The sequence below is a fragment of the Ipomoea triloba genome, chromosome 12 (assembly GCF_003576645.1).
Source record: "Ipomoea triloba cultivar NCNSP0323 chromosome 12, ASM357664v1".
Lineage (NCBI taxonomy): Eukaryota > Viridiplantae > Streptophyta > Magnoliopsida > Solanales > Convolvulaceae > Ipomoea > Ipomoea triloba.
In genome coordinates, this window is record NC_044927.1 from 7,039,203 (window position 1) to 7,057,875 (window position 18,673).

The following is an 18,673-nucleotide window of genomic DNA, read 5'->3' on the forward strand; positions in this document are numbered from 1 at the left end:
TCTATTTTTTATCTAATATATATTTTTATATTTACAATACAATCCTAAGTATATATAATTATCAAACTCTAACCCTTCACCTCCAAAATCTCATTCTAAATTATGATTCAACTATAAACATTATTGCTGCTAACCTTGTTGTATGTATTCTTATTGTTTAATTTTTTTATTAACTGTTCTTATTGTCATAATATTTAATGAAATATCGCAACTTAATTATATGAGTTGATTGTTTATTATTTATGATATTATATAGGGTAACAAATAATAATCTAATTGAACTTAGGTATTTTTTGTAAATTTTTTACATGTATATTTTAAAAGGCTTAAAAATGCAGGTCTTAAATAGGCTCAAAGCCTATCTAAATAGCTAGGCTAGGCCAACTGTAGCCTCTTGAGCCTAAAAAAAAGCCTACATACAGATCCAGGTTCAGGCTTTAGATTTTCATAATAGGCCCAGGCCTAAATTTCTAAAACTCGGCTCGACCTAGCCTATTTCCACCCCTAATTCTTAGCATGGTGAAGGAAAATGGCATTAATCTCATTATAAAGTTAAGGGTCTAAAACTTCTTGGGGTGTGTATGCGTTCGTTATTTACTTTGTGAAGTTTAATATTAATATTAATATATTAGTTTAATTAAATAATTTTTTTTAAATAAAACATGAGTTAGCATATTGACACGTCATATTTTGTTGACAATGACATAGATGATGTCAATGCCACATCATTCAAGTTAACACTCAAATTATTGCTTTTAATTACTCCATAGTAATTACACTTTTTTTTTAATTATAGGGATTTAATTGAACATAATTAATATATAGTAGCTAAAATAATGAATAAAATCTCATATAGTATAGAGACTTCATGGTACTTTGACCATACATTTCAAATTCTCTAACTACAAACATCATCTTGGGAGTAAGTTAAAGACCCATATTTATGAATTATGATGATGATGTCTTAAGGGAGTAAAGACATCATATTTATAGTATATTTTGCAACGAAATAGCAAAAAACGTGTGAACGACAAGTTCCAAGAATTTCGATCCACAAATGCTCCCGCGACCACCTTTTTGCTTATCTCCCCCTCCTGCCAGCATCCCATAATGTAGCACTCACAACCAGACAGGGAGTTGAAATACACCTCCGTCAATTAGATTAGTCTTCACTTTTTACATAAAAGCCTATTCTCACCTAAACCCTCTCATATATGCTTTCTTAATAATCACTTCTTCACCTAATGCATTATTTTAATATAAATATAGTAAATGAAATATATAATTATTCTCCTAATCAATTAAACATTAATGCTAATTATTTTCATAATTACATAGTAAGGTAATGTGCATTTTTTCTTCTTGTTATAGATCATTAAAAGTGGTGAAGTTTAGATAAATATAGTGACGTTATAAAATGTTGTTAAACTTCAAATGTGCTCACAAGCATCCTAGTATCTGAGTGTACAATTTTAGATAAAATGATGAAACTCTTTAAACTTTCATTTGTAGGAAAAATTAAAGCTGTGGTAATCTTAGCTTATAGGTATACTTTACAACTTTTGACAACAAATAATGGGAAGAAAAGGTCGTCGTAAACATTTGATGGGAAAAGAAACCTCTCCCAATCTCCCATTGCCCCACCCGCTATTTCTGTTTCGGATGTCTTATTCACAATAATGCCCTTTCCGGAAAGGACAAAAAAATAAATAAGATGATGGAGAAATTTATCCTCCGCCAACTCAATCGTATCATACATGCCGTTGCTACTCTGTAACTCTATGTGGACGGCGTCTAAATTTCCTTAACAGATGATTAAATTGGAATGGGTACCAAATGAATAAGAAGGAAGAATAAATGCGGCAGGTGAATGATGAGCGACCCAATACAGCGACACGTCTACTTGGAAACAAGGTAGAGGCTACAATTCAGCGACATGGGTGTCCTAATTGACTATTTGGACATCATGTCCCCATCTTATCTTCCTTTCTCTTAGGCCGAGTCCACGGAAGAACTAAGTCTAACATCAGGTAACTAGGAGATTATTGGACGGAGACTGACAAATCGAGATGAACACATGCTTCGATCCTGAGTTTAAATTTTAGCACCATCTTTGATTTGAATCAGTCAGCTATAAATAGTCTAGGTTAGTTTACTTATAGTCTTTTGACAGTTAGAATTACAGAATGGAGTTTATTCACACTAGAAAGGATTAAGAGATTTCTCTTGTCATTCAAAAAGTCAAATTTTCTCTACTAGTTAGAATTTTTAGTGTAATAATAAACGCTATATTGACAAGTGCTGGAAGGGCGAAAGTCAATAAAAGACCAAATCTAACACCATGTGACTTGGGGTTTGGCTACCATAACTAGAAGTTTGGGATTTTGTCTCTCTATAGCTTCATGGACTTGAAAGCAGCTCCTACACCTACTCAAGTAACTCCCAGCCCAAATTACTATGCAATTATGCATGGCTCCTACTGGTTTAACGTGCAGAATTGATCATCACCAAACCTCACCTTCTTCTTTTCTTTCTTTCAATTTTCAATCATTCATTTCCTGAATTTTCTTAGCTACACTTGTTCCATTTTGGAACTGTTTACTTCGATCACTTGATTTAATGTGTCCAGTAGCACTAGAGGAACTGAATTGAATTGAATTGAAGTATTTCCGATTCTTCGCGGCGATACATATGAGTGTGTGAATATTGTTTATATATGGAGTCATCAAGTGGTGCTACTAAAGATCATCGGCGATCAATCCAAGTATTTGAACCCAAATTGAGGCGCCAAGTCGGCGATGAGGCGGTTAGTAACAGGATCCAGAATCTCGATGTGCAGGTGCTCGGACAAGGACCATCTGGTAATTCCACGCTCAACAAGGAGCCAGTTGGGACGTGGATGGCTTTCGACTCTACAACCGCCGCGAAGGGTAATAATGGGGATGGAGACCCTACAGAAGCAACCATAGCACAGAGGACTGCGGAATGGGGATTGACTGTGAAGAAGAAAGACGACGTGGAAGAAGGTCGGTTCTATGCGTTTCCCAAAAATTCAGCTGGAGAAGCAGAGAGGAGGAAAACCTCACTGGAGAAGTTATCAACTGAGGAGTGCAGGACGGGAACATCGGATTCTTCAAGTCACGGATCGGATATGCCTCGAGTTTCTCAAGAACTGAAGGATGCTTTATCAACGTTGCAGCAGACATTCGTCGTCTCCGATGCTACTAAGCCTGATTGCCCTATTGTGTATGCCAGCACTGGCTTCTTTGCAATGACTGGTTATTCTTCAAATGAGACCATTGGAAGGAACTGGTAAGGATTCTGTTAAGAGTCCCACGTTGAAAATAAGAGAAGATATGAGTTTATAAGGTCATGTGTTAGACTAATTAGTTGACTGAATTCAGTATTTTAGGTAATTTCGCGGGCTTTATGAATCAGATAATCAACACTGCACTTTGAAATAGTTTAGAATACTTTTGTCCCAAATATCTTTGAAGGACTTCAGTTTCTGTTCTATCATCATTTGTAGATTTTGGATTTCTTGGATAAAATTAAGCTGTATAAGGAGGTGAAGATGTTCCTTACTTGTTTTTTGCAGTCGATTCCCACATTGAAAATATAAGAGAGAAGATATGGGTTTATATGGTGATTTGTTAGACCAACTTATTAGTTGAATTCAGCCTTTTAGGGTAGTTTCGCCCTAGACTAGATCAAAATGTCCGGATGTATTGACAAAACTTGGGCTTTTGTTCTTTCATCATTTGTAGATTTTGGATTTCTTGGATGAAATTAAGCTGTAAAAGGAGGTGAAGATGTTCCTTACTTGTTTTTTGCAGTCGATTTCTGCAGGGTCCTGACACAGATAGGAATGAAATAGAAAAATTAAGTACTGCTGTAAGAACTGGGAAAAGCTACTGTGGCAGGCTCTTGAACTACAAGAAGAATGGCACTCCTTTTTGGAATATGCTAACAATCACTCCAATAAAAGATGAGAATGGAAATACAATCAAATTCATCGGGTAAAGTTGCTATTCAACCTCTTATTATCGCCCTAATAATCACTAATGCATGTTTGGAATGTGTTATGAGAACATATGTGTTTATAAGGCCATGAGTTAGACTAGCTAATTGATTGGATTCATCCTTTTAGTGTGGTTTGATCCCCCGACATATATGTGGTTGATACCTACAATTTACAAGATTTTTTGAGTTGATTTGCTACTTTGGAGCTTTCTATGTTATTCAATCATGGTTATTTCATGTTCTTTAGTTTATTCCATTCTTTGAAGTTTGTGGCCTATTGTAGAAGATATTATTCCAGGATGAATTTGATAGTTCAAACTTTGTTAGCAGAATGCAGGTGGAGGTCAGCAAATACACTGAAGGAATGAATGACAAGGCACTACGGCCAAATGGATTACCCAAGTCTTTAATCAAATACGATGGTGTGCAGAATATTTACCTTTTTCTTCTTGCAATTATCTCCCCACATTTTAAAAATCTCGTATTCTTTCAATGTGTCAGCTCGCCAGAAGGAAAAGGCTTTAGATTCAATGACTGAAGTTGTACAAACTATGAAGCATCCAAGATCCCACTTATCTATGAGTCAGGACTCTACTAAGAAGAATGCTGAAGAAAGGATTAAAGACTTTATGCTTTCTAGGCAGGCTGAAACTCAGAGCATGGCTACACCTAATCAGCAAACCACTCAATGGGAGTCCAAGAGTAATTCATCTCAGCAGGACAGTGAAAAAAAGTCTAGAAGATCCCTGCGCCTTTCTCTGATAGGGTGAGACCATAAGATTTATTATATTCTTCACAAAAAAAGCTGCACCTGCTTTGCAGGCTGCGTTTGACAGAAACTTTTGTTTTATCTGCACTGTAGGATGGATATTAATGCTAACGGATTGTATAAGCATGCCTGATATTATATACTTTCTAAGCGTTGAATGGTTTTGGTTTCTGCAGGCTCAGAGGAAGGTCTTCCAGTAGTGCAGGGCAGCATGAAAAGCAGCAAACCGTTGAGCCTGAAATTTTGATGACAAAAGAGATAGAAAGCACGGACAGCTTGGAGCATGCTGAAAGAGAAAGAGATATACGTCAGGGCATTGACCTTGCAACAACACTGGAGAGAATTGAAAAAAATTTTGTTATTTCAGATCCCAGACTCCCTGATACCCCAATTGTAAGATCAAGAACTGAAACCTGATTTACAGTGGTTCTGATTGTTATTTCTGAATTTTTATTTGAATGGAAGATTAGAAGAAAACAAATGTGCATCTGAGAACATGGTTTCATACTAATTTTTGTGCACTGCTAGTGTAACTTATAGATTTGTAGTTCATCAGCATTGTTAACTGAACTAGTATCTTTTGTGTACAGATATTTGCATCAGATAGCTTTCTTGAACTCACAGAGTATACACGTGAAGAAATCTTGGGAAGAAATTGTAGGTATAAATCTAAATTTTGCATTAGTGTTTAGCTTGGAAGTTATATATGGCAACTAAGGGTGTTATTTCATTGCTCAGCAGCCTTTGACCTTAGTTATTTCCTATTTTCCTAGTAGTAATTTTGTCTAATGAAGAGTTGTCATCCTACAGATTCCTCCAAGGACCTGAAACCGATCAAGGAACTGTTCAAAAGATAAGAGATGCCATCAGAGAGCAAAGAGAAATTACTGTGCAGTTAATTAATTATACCAAGAGTGGTACGCTAAAATTATTACGGTGTAGTTGACTATATTTCAAGTGAAATGTAAAGCCTGCCATTTTCTACTACACATTTTTGGTAACCTTAGAATAATATATTGTCTGAACAACATCTTCAGGTAAAAAGTTCTGGAATGTGTTTCACCTGCAACCTATGCGAGACCAGAAGGTAGTTTGTGAATAGTTTCTTGTTGTATTATACTCCGTATATGTGTATATGTAAGTCAATAATATTGTTTTTTCGGATCTTGCTTTTTTAGGGAGAGCTACAATACTTCATTGGTGTCCAATTAGATGGAAGTGAGCATGTAGAACCATTAAGGAACCGCCTCTCAGATAAAACGGAGCAAGAAAGTGCTAAGTTGGTATGTATTCTGCTACTATCTCTGTGTCTTAGTTACATACATCTCCTCTTTTTTTTTTTTTCTTTTTTAAATCTCTGATTTTTATAATAACTCCTGAACTTTAAAGCTTTGCTATGAGGTATTTTCTGTTTTTTTTTTTTTTTTGGTTGTTTAAGGTTGCCAAGTTGTTTCTCAAATATGTTTGCATTCCTTTGACACACAAGAACATAGTGTTCTAGTAAATCTATGCACATTTTGTTTTCCAGGTCAAGGCTACTGCAGAAAACGTTGATGAAGCTGTTAGAGAACTTCCTGATGCAAACATGGTAAGGTATTTATTTAGCTCTAAATTGGATCAAAAGAAATCTTATATATGATGTCTAATTCATTTTGGCTGATGCAAATTCTCTACTGGGGAACTTTCAGAAACCAGAAGACTTGTGGGCTTTACACTCTCGCCCTGTCTTTCCCAGGCCTCATAAGAAGGGCAGTGCTTCATGGGGGGCCATACAAAAGGTACAAATCTTGTGAAATCCACAGTAAATGAGACTATGTTGGTTAAACTATCTTCAAGAATTTCTAGATATAAAAACAAGTCTAGCAGATTAGCATAGTCTACTATTGTTGGGATTTAAAATAATTTTTCCCGCAAATTCTGGGATTATTTATTTACTTTTTTATGTTATAGATCATTGCAAGTGGTGAAAAAGTTGGACTTAATCATTTCAAACCTGTGAGACATTTGGGATATGGAGATACTGGAAGGTATATGAATTTATTCAACATCTAAGTTTTCTCCAATTCATTTTCATAGCTTAAGCTCATGATCATTTCTAGTATGACTGGTTCTGTTGTTATCATTTTATGTTCTAACAATGAAACATTTCTTCAAGGATCCTAGTTTTTATTATGTCTATGTTGTGTTCGCTGCAGTGTTCATTTGGTGGAGTTGAAAGGCACAGGTGAACTCTATGCTATGAAGGCAATGGATAAATCCATAATGCTCAATCGTAACAAGGTCTGAATATTTAAGATTTTGCATTTAATGTGTGAAAAAGCTCTTGGTTATAAGCATCTAGCTTGATTCCTCTCCATCTAAAGCATGCTCTTCTTTATTAATTTTTCGACATCTACAAAATGCTAATTTCTTGAATGCCCCCCACCTTCACACTTGCACATAGTAGGCTTTCTACATGCACTTCTGCAATAACCAAAAAATTAAAATATTGCATGCTTTTGCAGGTTCATCGAGCATGCGTTGAAAGAGAAATCAGTGCACTCCTTGATCATCCTTTTCTTCCAACGCTATACAGCTCCTTTCAGGTTCTCATTTAACTCAAAGTTCCCGCTCTGAACATCTTGAAGGTCTTAAATATTACACTGACCAACCAAGCATATTGACATGTTTGTGTTCCACCAGACATCTACACATGTTTGCTTAATAACGGACTTCTTTCCCGGAGGAGAGTTATTTGCCCTGCTTGACAAGCAGCCCTCGAAAATCTTTAAAGAGGAATCTGCAAGGTACTCTCACTTGGTATACATTCGATTTATTTCTTGGTAAAAACCAAGCGTTTAACTGCTACTGTTATCCAGGTTCTATGCGGCAGAAATTTTAGTTGCCTTGGAATATCTTCATTGTTTAGGTAGGTGCCTGACCTGATGATGAACTTTATTATAATTTCTGTGGATATTTCATTTGATCTTTTAACGTTGGACCTGGTGTAGGGGAAAAGTTCTCACTCATTGACCTTTAAATAACAAGTTCAAGCACTAGAAGCAACCTCTCTGAAATCAGGGGTAAGGTTGCATGCATATTCCTAACCAAATCCTGCACTATGCATGAGCCTTTTTGCACTGGCTGGGTCCAACCTTCTATTTATCTGTTAAGGCCAAGTGACTCTCATTGTTCATCTGTATAAAGGAAGGGAGTTAGCATAAAGTGTTGAATACAGATAGTCTGGGCATGCCTAGCATTAGCTTATATCTAATAATCATGGAAAATGGGTCAAATAGGCCCTCCAACTTTTGAAAGGTGCAATTAAACACTTCAACTTGCCATTTTGGTGCATTTTGACCCATATAGCCAGTTATGACCTGTAATAGCAGGTCATTAAGGTTCCAACGGTGCTCCGAGGGAAAAATCATCAGTTGCCTTCTTTGAAGAAAAGGTGACCATAGAGTCACCTTCTCCAAGAAGGTGACCACATCAGGTCGCCTTCAATCAAAGAAGGAGACCACTTTCTTTGTCGATCAAAAGAAGACGGCCTAGTCGACTGGTCATCGATTTTTTTTGTGTACGGCGGTTGACGGCAATCAACAATGGCGTGCTTACTAGTAATATGTTGGTTACCGGTAAATTGGACTTATTTGACCGATATTAATAAGTTGAAGTGTTTAACTGCACATTTCAAAAGTTCATGAGCGTAATTGCGCTTTCGTGTAAAGTTGGAGAGCCTATTTGACCCTCCTCCCGATAATCATTGATCTTCTGTGCTTTTCTTTGTCTCACATTACAGGAATAGTATACCGGGACCTGAAACCAGAAAACATTCTACTCCAGGCAAATGGGCATGTTGTGTTAACTGACTTTGATCTATCCTTCAAGACAACCTGTAAACTCCAAGTATGCATGCTTCTATTCACAGTAAAATATTTGTTTTCTCAGTACATAGATTGTTGTTGTTGTTCTTCTTCTTCTTCTGCCACTTGGAGATTATGTATTAGAGTTCATTGATCTTTCTTTTAAGCTACTGAGCTAACAATGTCTCCCAGGTAATAAAACACCCTCCACCCAAAAGAAGGTCTAGGAGTACTCCACCACTGACATTTGTTGCAGAACCAACTACACAGTCAAATTCATTTGTGGGAACTGAAGAATACATTGCTCCGGTACATGAATACTTATCGTTTAGTTTTACACATGAATGCCATTGCAGCTTATTCTTGTATGCATATGATGTATAGAATACTTACAAAAGACTCAATTTCAGGAAATTATTACAGGTGCAGGCCACAGCAGTGCTATTGATTGGTGGGCTTTAGGTAACTACATAGCACAAGCATTCATGATGCTCTGAACTGGGTGATCTGTTTTATATTAACGATTGCTTGGTTTTTGAGTTGCAGGCATTTTGATCTATGAGATGCTCTATGGGCGCACGCCATTTAGAGGAAAGAATAGGCAGAAGACATTTGCTAACATCTTAAACAAAGACCTCACATTCCCAAGTAGCGTTCCGGTAAAATCTTACGTTGCTGATACATATATGCTTGCTTTCTTCTCCCTCGCCATTTTTAAAACATTCAATCAGTACGGGGACCTGCATTTTGTTTCTATTGCAACTGCACCGGCTTTTAGTACTGAGGAGTTTGATGTGATGGTATTGCAGGTAAGCCTGGCGGGGAGGCAGTTGATTAATGCCTTACTAAATAGAGATCCTGGGAGCCGTTTGGGATCAAATGGAGGTGCCAATGAGATAAAACAGCACCCTTTCTTCCGCGGAATAAAATGGCCTCTGATCCGATGCACGGTACCTACCATGCATACCTTAAATCTGAACATCAAATGCTCTATTTGAAACAAGCTTTCTTTGTCAATAGTTTGTGTATTATTTGAAGTTTTGTTTGTCTAAATGCAGAGCCCACCTCCATTAGCAGCACCTCTTGTGTTAATTGGAAAAGATCCAAATGCAAAGGAAGTGGATTGGGATGATGAGGGTGTTCTTGTTCATCACATGGACTTCTTCTAGAAATCTTTGTATTGTACAGAATCAGGTTTTAGCCTTGCTAGTAGTTTCTTATCCATCTTTCAATGTTTTGAGCTTTTCTTGGATCCATTTTCCAGTTTGGAACAATTGAAGAGATGTAATGTATTATAACAATAAAGATTGTAGTGTTTGCAACCTCTTGTGCTTTGTACTAGTGAAGAAACAAAAACACATCACTGAAACATCAAGACAAATGATTCTGTCCTCCTGCTAAACTCTTCCCTTCTCATTTTGCTTTGCAAAATTCTATAAATAATGTATCAAATCCCATTTTTAAAACAATAAGAAATCTCTAAGGAAACTGAAAACTTCATTCCACAACCACAACTCGAAGGGAAAACACATGGTTAGCTTGTAGTAACTAAAGCAACAGGTGAAAACACAAACTGCATCAGACGGGACTTCAAATCAAACCATCAAAAGCTTCAATAATATGATCAGAGTTTCAAGCTTCTTAAAGTTGAAGTAAGAAGAGGAAGTTTGTCAGAAGCTCTCTGACTGTAATCCTTCTCCAGGGCCTTTATGGACAGAGAGTTCAGCTCTGATTTCTCTTTATCCTCCTTATTCCGTCCTTTAGTCAGCTGCCCAATGGCAGACGTACACTGTAATAGAATAACTTGTCGGTCAGCGTTGTCCAATAGAAAATATAAACCCCGAGTAAAATTGATCAGACTTTCTTCATTTCCACACATTTTCTTTTTTGAATTTCAATGTAGTAAACTACACACTCATAGTCTCATACAATTTGAATCAATGGATAGACAATGAAGATGATAGAACTAAAAGAACTCCAGAAACAACCCATAAAAAAATATCTCAAGTTGGCATATAGTTAACAAGCACTTCCAAACTATCATCTAATCAAACGAAAGAAAGAATGCTCGTTGAAACAAGCACAGAAAGAGATGGACTCACCAAGCATATACCAAAAAGGGCTCTGGTATTCTTGCCACCGGTTAAATCTATGGTAGATGTGTAATATTTCTTGGCCGTCTGAAGATTGTCAAGCCCACCTAATGTATAGAGCACCTGAGGTTAAGGTGAAGAAGACAGTTCAGTACTTTGGTTCCATGGTTACCATTAAAAATTAAAAATATGCAATAAGATTATAATAATATCTTAAGTTGTAATAAGAAAAGACTAAGCCTTGCATGTTGGAGGTCTAGAATATCATGCTTGTGGGGGTATTTATAGTCATTCTCATGTCTTTTCTCATAAATCAAATGTTTTGACATAAAAAACAGCAGGACAAGCCATATTCATCTGCATCTTATCACATAGTGCTTTAAAGCCAATGCAGTTCAATGGTTCTAAAAGGTAAAAATGATTTATCAATACACGTATCAAGCGGTCAAAATATGAAGAAAACAAGCACAGGCTTTTGACATAAAAGGCAATATGGGTAAAAATGGCAAATATATGTAGAAAAACAGTCACAGGATTTAATGTTGACCGATATCCTGAAATCAATTATAGATCAACCATTAGTATTATGGGAAAAACAAGATTAACAATTTTAACTAATACCACCATTAAAAAGATATGGGATACACAGAGTAGAAGGATTCATCCCACACTGTAAATCATTTGAATGTGCAAAATTGCAAATAGGTTCAAGAAGATTCCAAAGCCCAAGCGCAGAGTTGTATATGCATATACAATTACGAATTTTACACAAACAAATTATAAAAATATGCAACATTGACAAGTCACATACATCAGCATAGGCCAAGTGGTAAAGAGGAACAGTTGGTTGAGATAAGATGAGCTCCTCATAGCAGAATGCTGCTTGCTTATACCTAAAAAACACAAAACAATAATAATAATAATCATAATATTAATATTAATATTAATATTAATGTTAAGAGTCCCACATTGAAAAATAAGAGAGAAACACGAGTTTATAAGATCATATGTTAGACTAGCTAATTGATTGGATTCAACCCAGTTGAGTGACCTTGGCCCAATCTTAGATTATAACAATATTAATAATGAAAAAAAAAACAAAAAAAAAAAAAAACAAAAAACAAAACAAAACAAAACTATAAACTATTAAGGCATTTAGCAACCAGGCAAGAAGGGTATTGTGGTAGAACGCTTTGCCTTCAGAAAAAGAACAAAATGTGAGAATGAGAGGGTAAGATATAATTTCGAATGCTCTCACATTTGCAGGGAGACGTATATTTCAGCAAGTTCTCTCCAAGCATCATGATCTGCCATGAATCTAGCCAAAAAATAAAATGAAAAGAAGGGTAAGAATGAGCTATTTATTTGTATAACAATTAATGCTTGATTCTTTTGAGATCTTCCTCAATCCTCACATTTCAAGATACTTGTTGAGCAATTCAATTGCCCCTGACATATTGCCTTGTGCCTTTGCCATGGCTACCCTCCGCTTTTGTACAACCTGTATGACAGAATTAAAATGTGAGAGGGTGAAAGCTTGCAGAGTAAATATGAACTTTAGCTCAAATATGTTATCCATAAACAGATGATGTCAGGGCAAACAACTTCAGAGTTCTCACTTAGTGTACCCGCTATTCCACTTAATAGAAATAATTCAAAAGAAAATCAACTTCTAGGACTGATGAGGAAACCAACTCAATTGGCCCTTTTTTTCTTGTCCCATAGAAGACACTATCCTGTCCAGAAGGAACTTTACAGAATTTTTTTATTTTTTTCTTGAAGGAAAAACTTTACAGAATTTAATAAAACATATTGCACAGTTTCTACCTGATCAAATGGATTTTCCTCCAGCAGGCTCAAGTAAGCCGTTTCTGCCTCTGCCCATAATCCCCTGGCCTCAAGCAACATTGCTTCTAGCCTGCCTGAAGAATAGAAAAACAGTAAGCCCTCGGTAAAGGGGAAAGGATACAATACAAAATTAGTTTAGATTTGTAATATCACCCTTTTCTAAATTATAAACATCAAGTTCATTATTATTTGTATACCCCTTTCCTTGAACTATCTTTAAATAATTTGATTTGATATACTATTTTAAATCAATATCTTTTCTCATGTTCATGAACGACCATCATCATAGTCCGTCTGTGCAGATTCTATGACCAGGGTGCATACAAGAGATGGCCATAAATCATACTAAAAAATTGCAAGAAACTGAAGGCTAATTTTAACATATGCACATTCAAACATTTATCTACTACTTACCAACTCGTTTGCTTCCTGGAAACTTTTTCTGCAAAACCTTAATGCTGTCCTACAAATTTCCCATAAACAAGCTGCATTAAAGTTCAAAAAATATAAACCCATAAACTAACTATAGCAATCAAAAGCACAAACTTCAAGTTTGCAGAGCAAATGTTGGATTCTCATGCAAAAGTACTGAAGTAGATTGTTTTCATATCTAATCTGAAAAATCTAGCAGAACTAATATTTTTTACTTTTACCACGGGGATTTTTGAATTACTTTGGCTAGTGAACTGATTAGAATGCATGAACAAGTCTCTTGATAATTTTTTTTTTCCATTATCCACATTATACAGAAAGACAAAAATGTATGATCCTTCCAACATACTAGTGAAGCATGACCATGTTCATGATTATAATGCAGAATCCAATTGTTCGCACTGCATACAAGTATTAGAAAACGAAAAAGATCTAACCTTTGCCACATCAAGACATTGGCAGTCCATAGCTGCAACAGCCACCTGCTCATGTAAGGTCCATTCTGCATCATTTGAAATATAGGGCAAAACAAATCAATCTGAAGTGTCAACCAGTAAAACCACAAAGCAGAGATAACAGAGGCTGCTTTAGGAAGTGAAGTAACTAAAGATCAAAGAAAATGCCAACATTACAATAAGGGCATTCCTATTTGCAACTGAAGGAAGTGCTACAAATACAACCTACATACTGTTGTATAACAGTAGGAAACCATATATGACCTTATACAACAGGAATGCTTAAGCAAGTATTGCTGCTTGATTATTTATTCAATTTGTTGTGTTCCATACTTCCATTTGAGGGTTTTTTTTCTTCCACAAATTGAAAAGGCCAAAAGCTAGTTGTATTTACACTTAGTTTTTACTGTTCAATTGACTTTCTCTGTATTTCCTTTGTAGATACCAAAACTGCAAAATGGCATCCTTTGATTTGGGAATCTACTCAAGCAGACCAAAAAAAAAATATTGCTTATAATTAATCAGTAACGGAGATTTAAAAAGATAAGACCCATTCTTGCATCGTGCAAGGAGTCGAAAATTATTTTTTTGATTTTCTGATGTTATACAGAGATTGCTAAAAGGTGAATTTTTCCACCAGCTTGAAATAGTAATAAATAAATAAATAAAAACGGTAGTAAAGAATATCAGTAACAACTCAAAGAATCCAGCAATCAATCTGTGATCCAAACTATGCCCGCCCGAATTGTGATTAACTGTTCGACACTAGAGTTTAGCGAATACAGGAATCAAGGACATTAATTTCGCTTTCCAACAAAAGAAGAAGACGCAGGATGAATACCTTCACTGCCAAGAGCAGATCGAGATTTGCGATCATTGAGGAGAGAGAGGCCATGCTTCAAGACCTTATCGGATCGGCGGAGCCTAAGCTTTCGGACGAGAGAAAGGTAGTCCCAGACGCCGCCGCCTCCGTTGTCCACTTGGCTCTCCAATCTGTTAACTTGTTCCTCCTCCGTTTTGCTCACCATCTTCGCTACGGCTTCTTCTCGCAGTTGTGTGCCTGTATGGGTTTTACGGAGTATTTAGTACCTCGGACACATAAAAAAGAATACAACACTTCGATGATGATACTGTTTTGTACTTCTGTTTGGACTTGGCTACTGGCTGGTGCGGTGCGGAAGGACCTCCGGCTCCGGCACTTAATATATATTTCTAGGAAAATTGTACTTTAATTTTACCTGAAAAGTTAATTAAGTTTTTAAATTTTTTTAAGTTGTAATTAAATCTATCAATATTTTATTTTAGAGTAATAAAATTTAAAAATCGATTAAGTGAACTGTGCAATTAAGTCACTAGGATTCTGACAACACTCCGACACTATTTTCGTTCATAAATTGATCAGCGATCGGTATTGGTCGAAAAGAGTGTCAAGAGGGTTGCCGGAATCCTGCTAGTGACCTTCTATCATAGGTCACTAAGCAGTTTGTGAACATCATTACACCAAAATAAAATGTTGATTGGTTTATTTGTAACTTTAAAAAGTTTAGGGCATAATTGATTTTTCAAGTAAAGTTCGATGGCATATTTATCTTTTATGACAATTAATATATTAAGCCATGCGCTAACTAATACGTTGTGTGGTGACACCTCTGTTATCTTTTCAAATGAATGATCACATAATTGACTCCGGATTTTTGGATCATGATTTACAATGTAAGGTACCAGTTAATATCAATATTGGAAATATATTATTACGCGTCGTGCATATAAAATTCTAGTTAATTATTAAATTATATTTTAAATTATATAAGAGTCTATGTTGGTAAGGTTCTAATTGAAATATAAAATATGTTCGTAAAATTATGTGCATTGATAACTGTGGACATATAAAAATTTGACATAATTAAATAGGCTAATAATATTGGGCTACATATTAATTGAGTTATTTGAGCTTACACATCAATTAATTAAATTAATTTCGGCTACGTTATTTGTCTAATTAATTTAATCATTTGATAAAATTTAGTCAAATTATATATTCTGATTTAAAGTATTATATTTTATGATATGATCATGAGTTTGGACATAATGGTGGCTCAATATATTTTAAATAAGTCTTTATTTTATATCAAATATTATTAAGATAATATCAATGGATTTGGAGTAATGTTGGAGTTTCACATTCTCACAATTATAAATAGTAATCATCACTTCACTAGTGATCATCTCGAAGCATCATTTGAAGCTCTGCATGAGTTCTCTCTGGAACCCTTCATTGAAGATCAAACCGTTTGAGTTCAAAGTTTTTCCAACGAAGAACAAGTGCCCACATTTATACAACACTCATTGTAACTCGGCTTTGTCGGGTGTAGTTATCTTGAAGCACTAATCTACCATTACTAAAACAAAACTTTTTTATAGTATCCTCGCTATTCTCCTCCTTCATCGTTAACAGAATTTTTTATAGTTTCCTCGCTCTTCTCCTCCTTATCGTTTCTTCTTCACAGACTGTATCAAAATCACCACATGCTTTCACCCTCAGTCCGCAGGTAAAACCCTCCTCCTGTTAGAAATCATTCAACGGAGATTTGATTTTGGCGGGTGTATTGGGTTATTTCGGACAGGTGGAGTTTTTAGAAATTTAAAAAATGTTTATCTGCAATAAACCAAATAAAACACTTGGTAATGTTGAAACTAAGAATGTTATAGGCTCATTAACCACCCATTGAACATAACTCACATTTCATTAGTTGTCTTCTCATTATTTTCGGTTTCAGCTACTGGAACATGCTCTCTTTTTTCTTCTTCTTTTTTTTTTTTTTTACAGAACTGGAACGTGTTCTTTATCATCAAGATCAGCATCTTTAGAATGCATAGTGCTCTCTAGACCACTTTCTTGTCATTTTTCTTTTGGTTTAAAATAAAATTTGAAAATGCCAATTTTTAAAAATTACATATAAAAATAAATTTAAATGTATAGACTGTACTCATCACTATTATTAGCTTTTTAAAGCATAAATACACAATTTTTTTTAATATTTCTGTGCATTTTGATTTGTATGAAACCTTTCTTTATATTTTAAATACAAATGAAAATTTCTACCGTTCTATTTATTATGAGCTGTAATTAAATTGCGCACAATATTACTAAATAAAATGTTTGGTTCAAATTATCTCACATTACTTTCTAGAAATTATTGTGTGAATATTTAATATTTTGGTGATGGATATCAAAGCAATTGATCAAATAGTGAGATTTTCCTCTAATTTGATATTTCATATTGATTTTCCTTCTTTTGTTTTTATCTAATTGTAATATTTTGTTTTTTTTTTTCTTACAGGGAACGTACAACACCGAAATATTTTCTTTGGACATCTTTCTATCAAATCTGATAATTTAAAATCAGGTTGATGCTACTCAATTATATTTTTAAGCAGTACAATTTGTACATTGTTTTGTCCTTTCTCCTTTATATTATTACTCATTTTTTCACTAGAACCACAACGGACTTCTAGTTTTTGCCTCATTTTTTCACTAGAACCACAACGGACTTCTAGTTTTTGCTCGTGTACTTCACTAGAACCACAACGGACTTCTAGTTTTTGCTCGTGTACTTTTCTTGTGTCTTAGCTCCCTAACTAATACTCTGTATTTTATCTTCCCCGAATCCCTCATTTTTTCACTAGAACCACAACGGACTTCTAGTTTTTGCCTCATTTTTTCACTAGAACCACAACGGACTTCTAGTTTTTGCTCGTGTACTTCACTAGAACCACAACGGACTTCTAGTTTTTGCTCGTGTACTTTTCTTGTGTCTTAGCTCCCTAACTAATACTCTGTATTTTATCTTCCCCGAATCCAGATGGGTGGTATTAATGAAGTTGCTTTGGATAGGCTCGCATTTGTCATTGAAATGACAAAGCATATAAAGAAAAAAGTGGAGAAAGCAAAGCATATAAAGAAAAAAGTGGAGAAAGCAAAAGACATTGATAGAAAACTTGGATCACACATTTTGTTATGTTTACTTGTCCACATGGAGCTTGCAGGGCGGGCGGGTACAATTGAATTATGGTGTTTACACCCCCTACACGCAAGAGAGAACCTCTATACTATACAATTCAATAAGCCTTAGAAAGACTCTTGTATAAATAGTGGTGCAAACCCACTTCCCAAACCAATGTGGGACAAAAGCTTACTTTAAAGCTTTCCCTCCCATTTTTCCAACTCAAATTGGTCAACTTTGAGAATCAATTTCTCATTCACCCATTATCTGTTTTGAGCGTACAATATATCAATCTCTTCGTCTAACTACGAAAAACTTGAATCCAATTCGACCCGACCCAAATCGGAAGTGGGATCCACATATATTTGTATCACAAAATAGCCACTTAAAAAACCATTTTATGCTATTTTTTCAACACTTTTCTCTCTCTCATGCATGCAGGAGGAACCCCGGCCAAAAATTATGAAAGATCTTTATTCTCTGAAAGAATTTGTACTCAAACAAGTTGATGATCAAGTTCTTGTAACGACAATGACTGGATCTGATTTTGTTAGAGTTATTCAATGTTTTCCGTATAAATGATGATATGTTGTTCCCACAATTAAGTCTTCATGGGAGGTTACTGTTACTTTGCATGTTAGACCCCTAATATGATATGATCACAAGTTATAATTCTCGTTATTGGCCTATGAGAGACTGGATTTAATAGAATCACAACTAACTGCTCTGATATGCTCTGATTGTAGCTCTGATATGCTCTGATCCTAACTCTGATATGCTCTGATCTACTGTGAACGATAAAATATTTGTTTTTTAACAAAATTTTATTTATCATTTTCAATCAAATTGGAATGTTAGGGAGGCACATCGGACAAAACTTTGAGATCATCCCAACCTTAGGATTAGCATAGAAAAAACAATAAATGAATACTCTGTGATGGGATTGTTGGGGGAAGATAAAGTCAGCATAATGAGACTAGAGTTTGTACACCTCTCTTTAGCACATTATTATTATAAAACGACTAATAATTCATTATTAAAAGTATATGGTGTGAGCAATATACTTAATGGATGTTTGGATATATATATATATATATATATATATATATATATATATATATATATATATATATATATATATATATATATATATATATATATATATATATATATATATATATATATATATATATATATATATAAA

At 35.0% G+C, this 18,673-nt stretch overlaps 2 protein-coding genes across 2 annotated transcripts; one reads left to right on the top strand and one right to left on the bottom strand.

The window, feature by feature from the left end:
• The first annotated feature begins 2,388 nt into the window (after positions 1-2,388).
• On the top strand, positions 2,389-9,964 carry LOC115998208 (phototropin-2-like). The gene is made up of 22 exons (XM_031237706.1): positions 2,389-3,312; positions 3,837-4,019; positions 4,354-4,445; positions 4,525-4,789; positions 4,969-5,185; positions 5,383-5,453; positions 5,603-5,709; positions 5,830-5,879; positions 5,971-6,075; positions 6,321-6,380; positions 6,481-6,570; positions 6,743-6,819; positions 6,988-7,072; positions 7,297-7,377; positions 7,475-7,578; positions 7,651-7,700; positions 8,574-8,680; positions 8,830-8,946; positions 9,048-9,099; positions 9,184-9,296; positions 9,447-9,587; positions 9,696-9,964. Exons 1-22 carry the CDS (start codon positions 2,717-2,719, stop codon positions 9,804-9,806), a joined length of 2,874 nt encoding a protein of 957 aa, XP_031093566.1. The 5' UTR covers positions 2,389-2,716; the 3' UTR covers positions 9,807-9,964.
• Positions 9,953-14,630, bottom strand: LOC115998209 (ER membrane protein complex subunit 2-A). The gene is made up of 9 exons (XM_031237707.1): positions 14,307-14,630; positions 13,448-13,512; positions 12,993-13,041; positions 12,558-12,652; positions 12,146-12,231; positions 11,989-12,048; positions 11,542-11,623; positions 10,740-10,853; positions 9,953-10,426 (listed from the first exon to the last, which is right to left on the bottom strand). The coding sequence occupies exons 1-9, from the start codon at positions 14,491-14,493 to the stop codon at positions 10,262-10,264; spliced, it is 903 nt and encodes a 300-aa protein (XP_031093567.1). The 5' UTR covers positions 14,494-14,630; the 3' UTR covers positions 9,953-10,261.
• Between the last annotated feature and the right edge of the window lie 4,043 nt (positions 14,631-18,673).

Coding starts and splice junctions, on each gene's coding strand:
- LOC115998208 (XM_031237706.1), top strand. CDS start 2,717: ATGGAGTCATCAAGTGGTGCTACTAAAGATCATCGGCGATCAATCCAA. Junction 7,073..7,296: donor TAATGCTCAATCGTAACAAG/GTCTGAATATTT, acceptor ATGCTTTTGCAG/GTTCATCGAGCATGCGTTGA. Junction 9,588..9,695: donor GGCCTCTGATCCGATGCACG/GTACCTACCATG, acceptor GTCTAAATGCAG/AGCCCACCTCCATTAGCAGC.
- LOC115998209 (XM_031237707.1), bottom strand. CDS start 14,493: ATGGTGAGCAAAACGGAGGAGGAACAAGTTAACAGATTGGAGAGCCAA. Junction 12,232..12,557: donor AGGAAAATCCATTTGATCAG/GTAGAAACTGTG, acceptor TCTGTCATACAG/GTTGTACAAAAGCGGAGGGT. Junction 11,624..11,988: donor ATATACGTCTCCCTGCAAAT/GTGAGAGCATTC, acceptor TGTGTTTTTTAG/GTATAAGCAAGCAGCATTCT.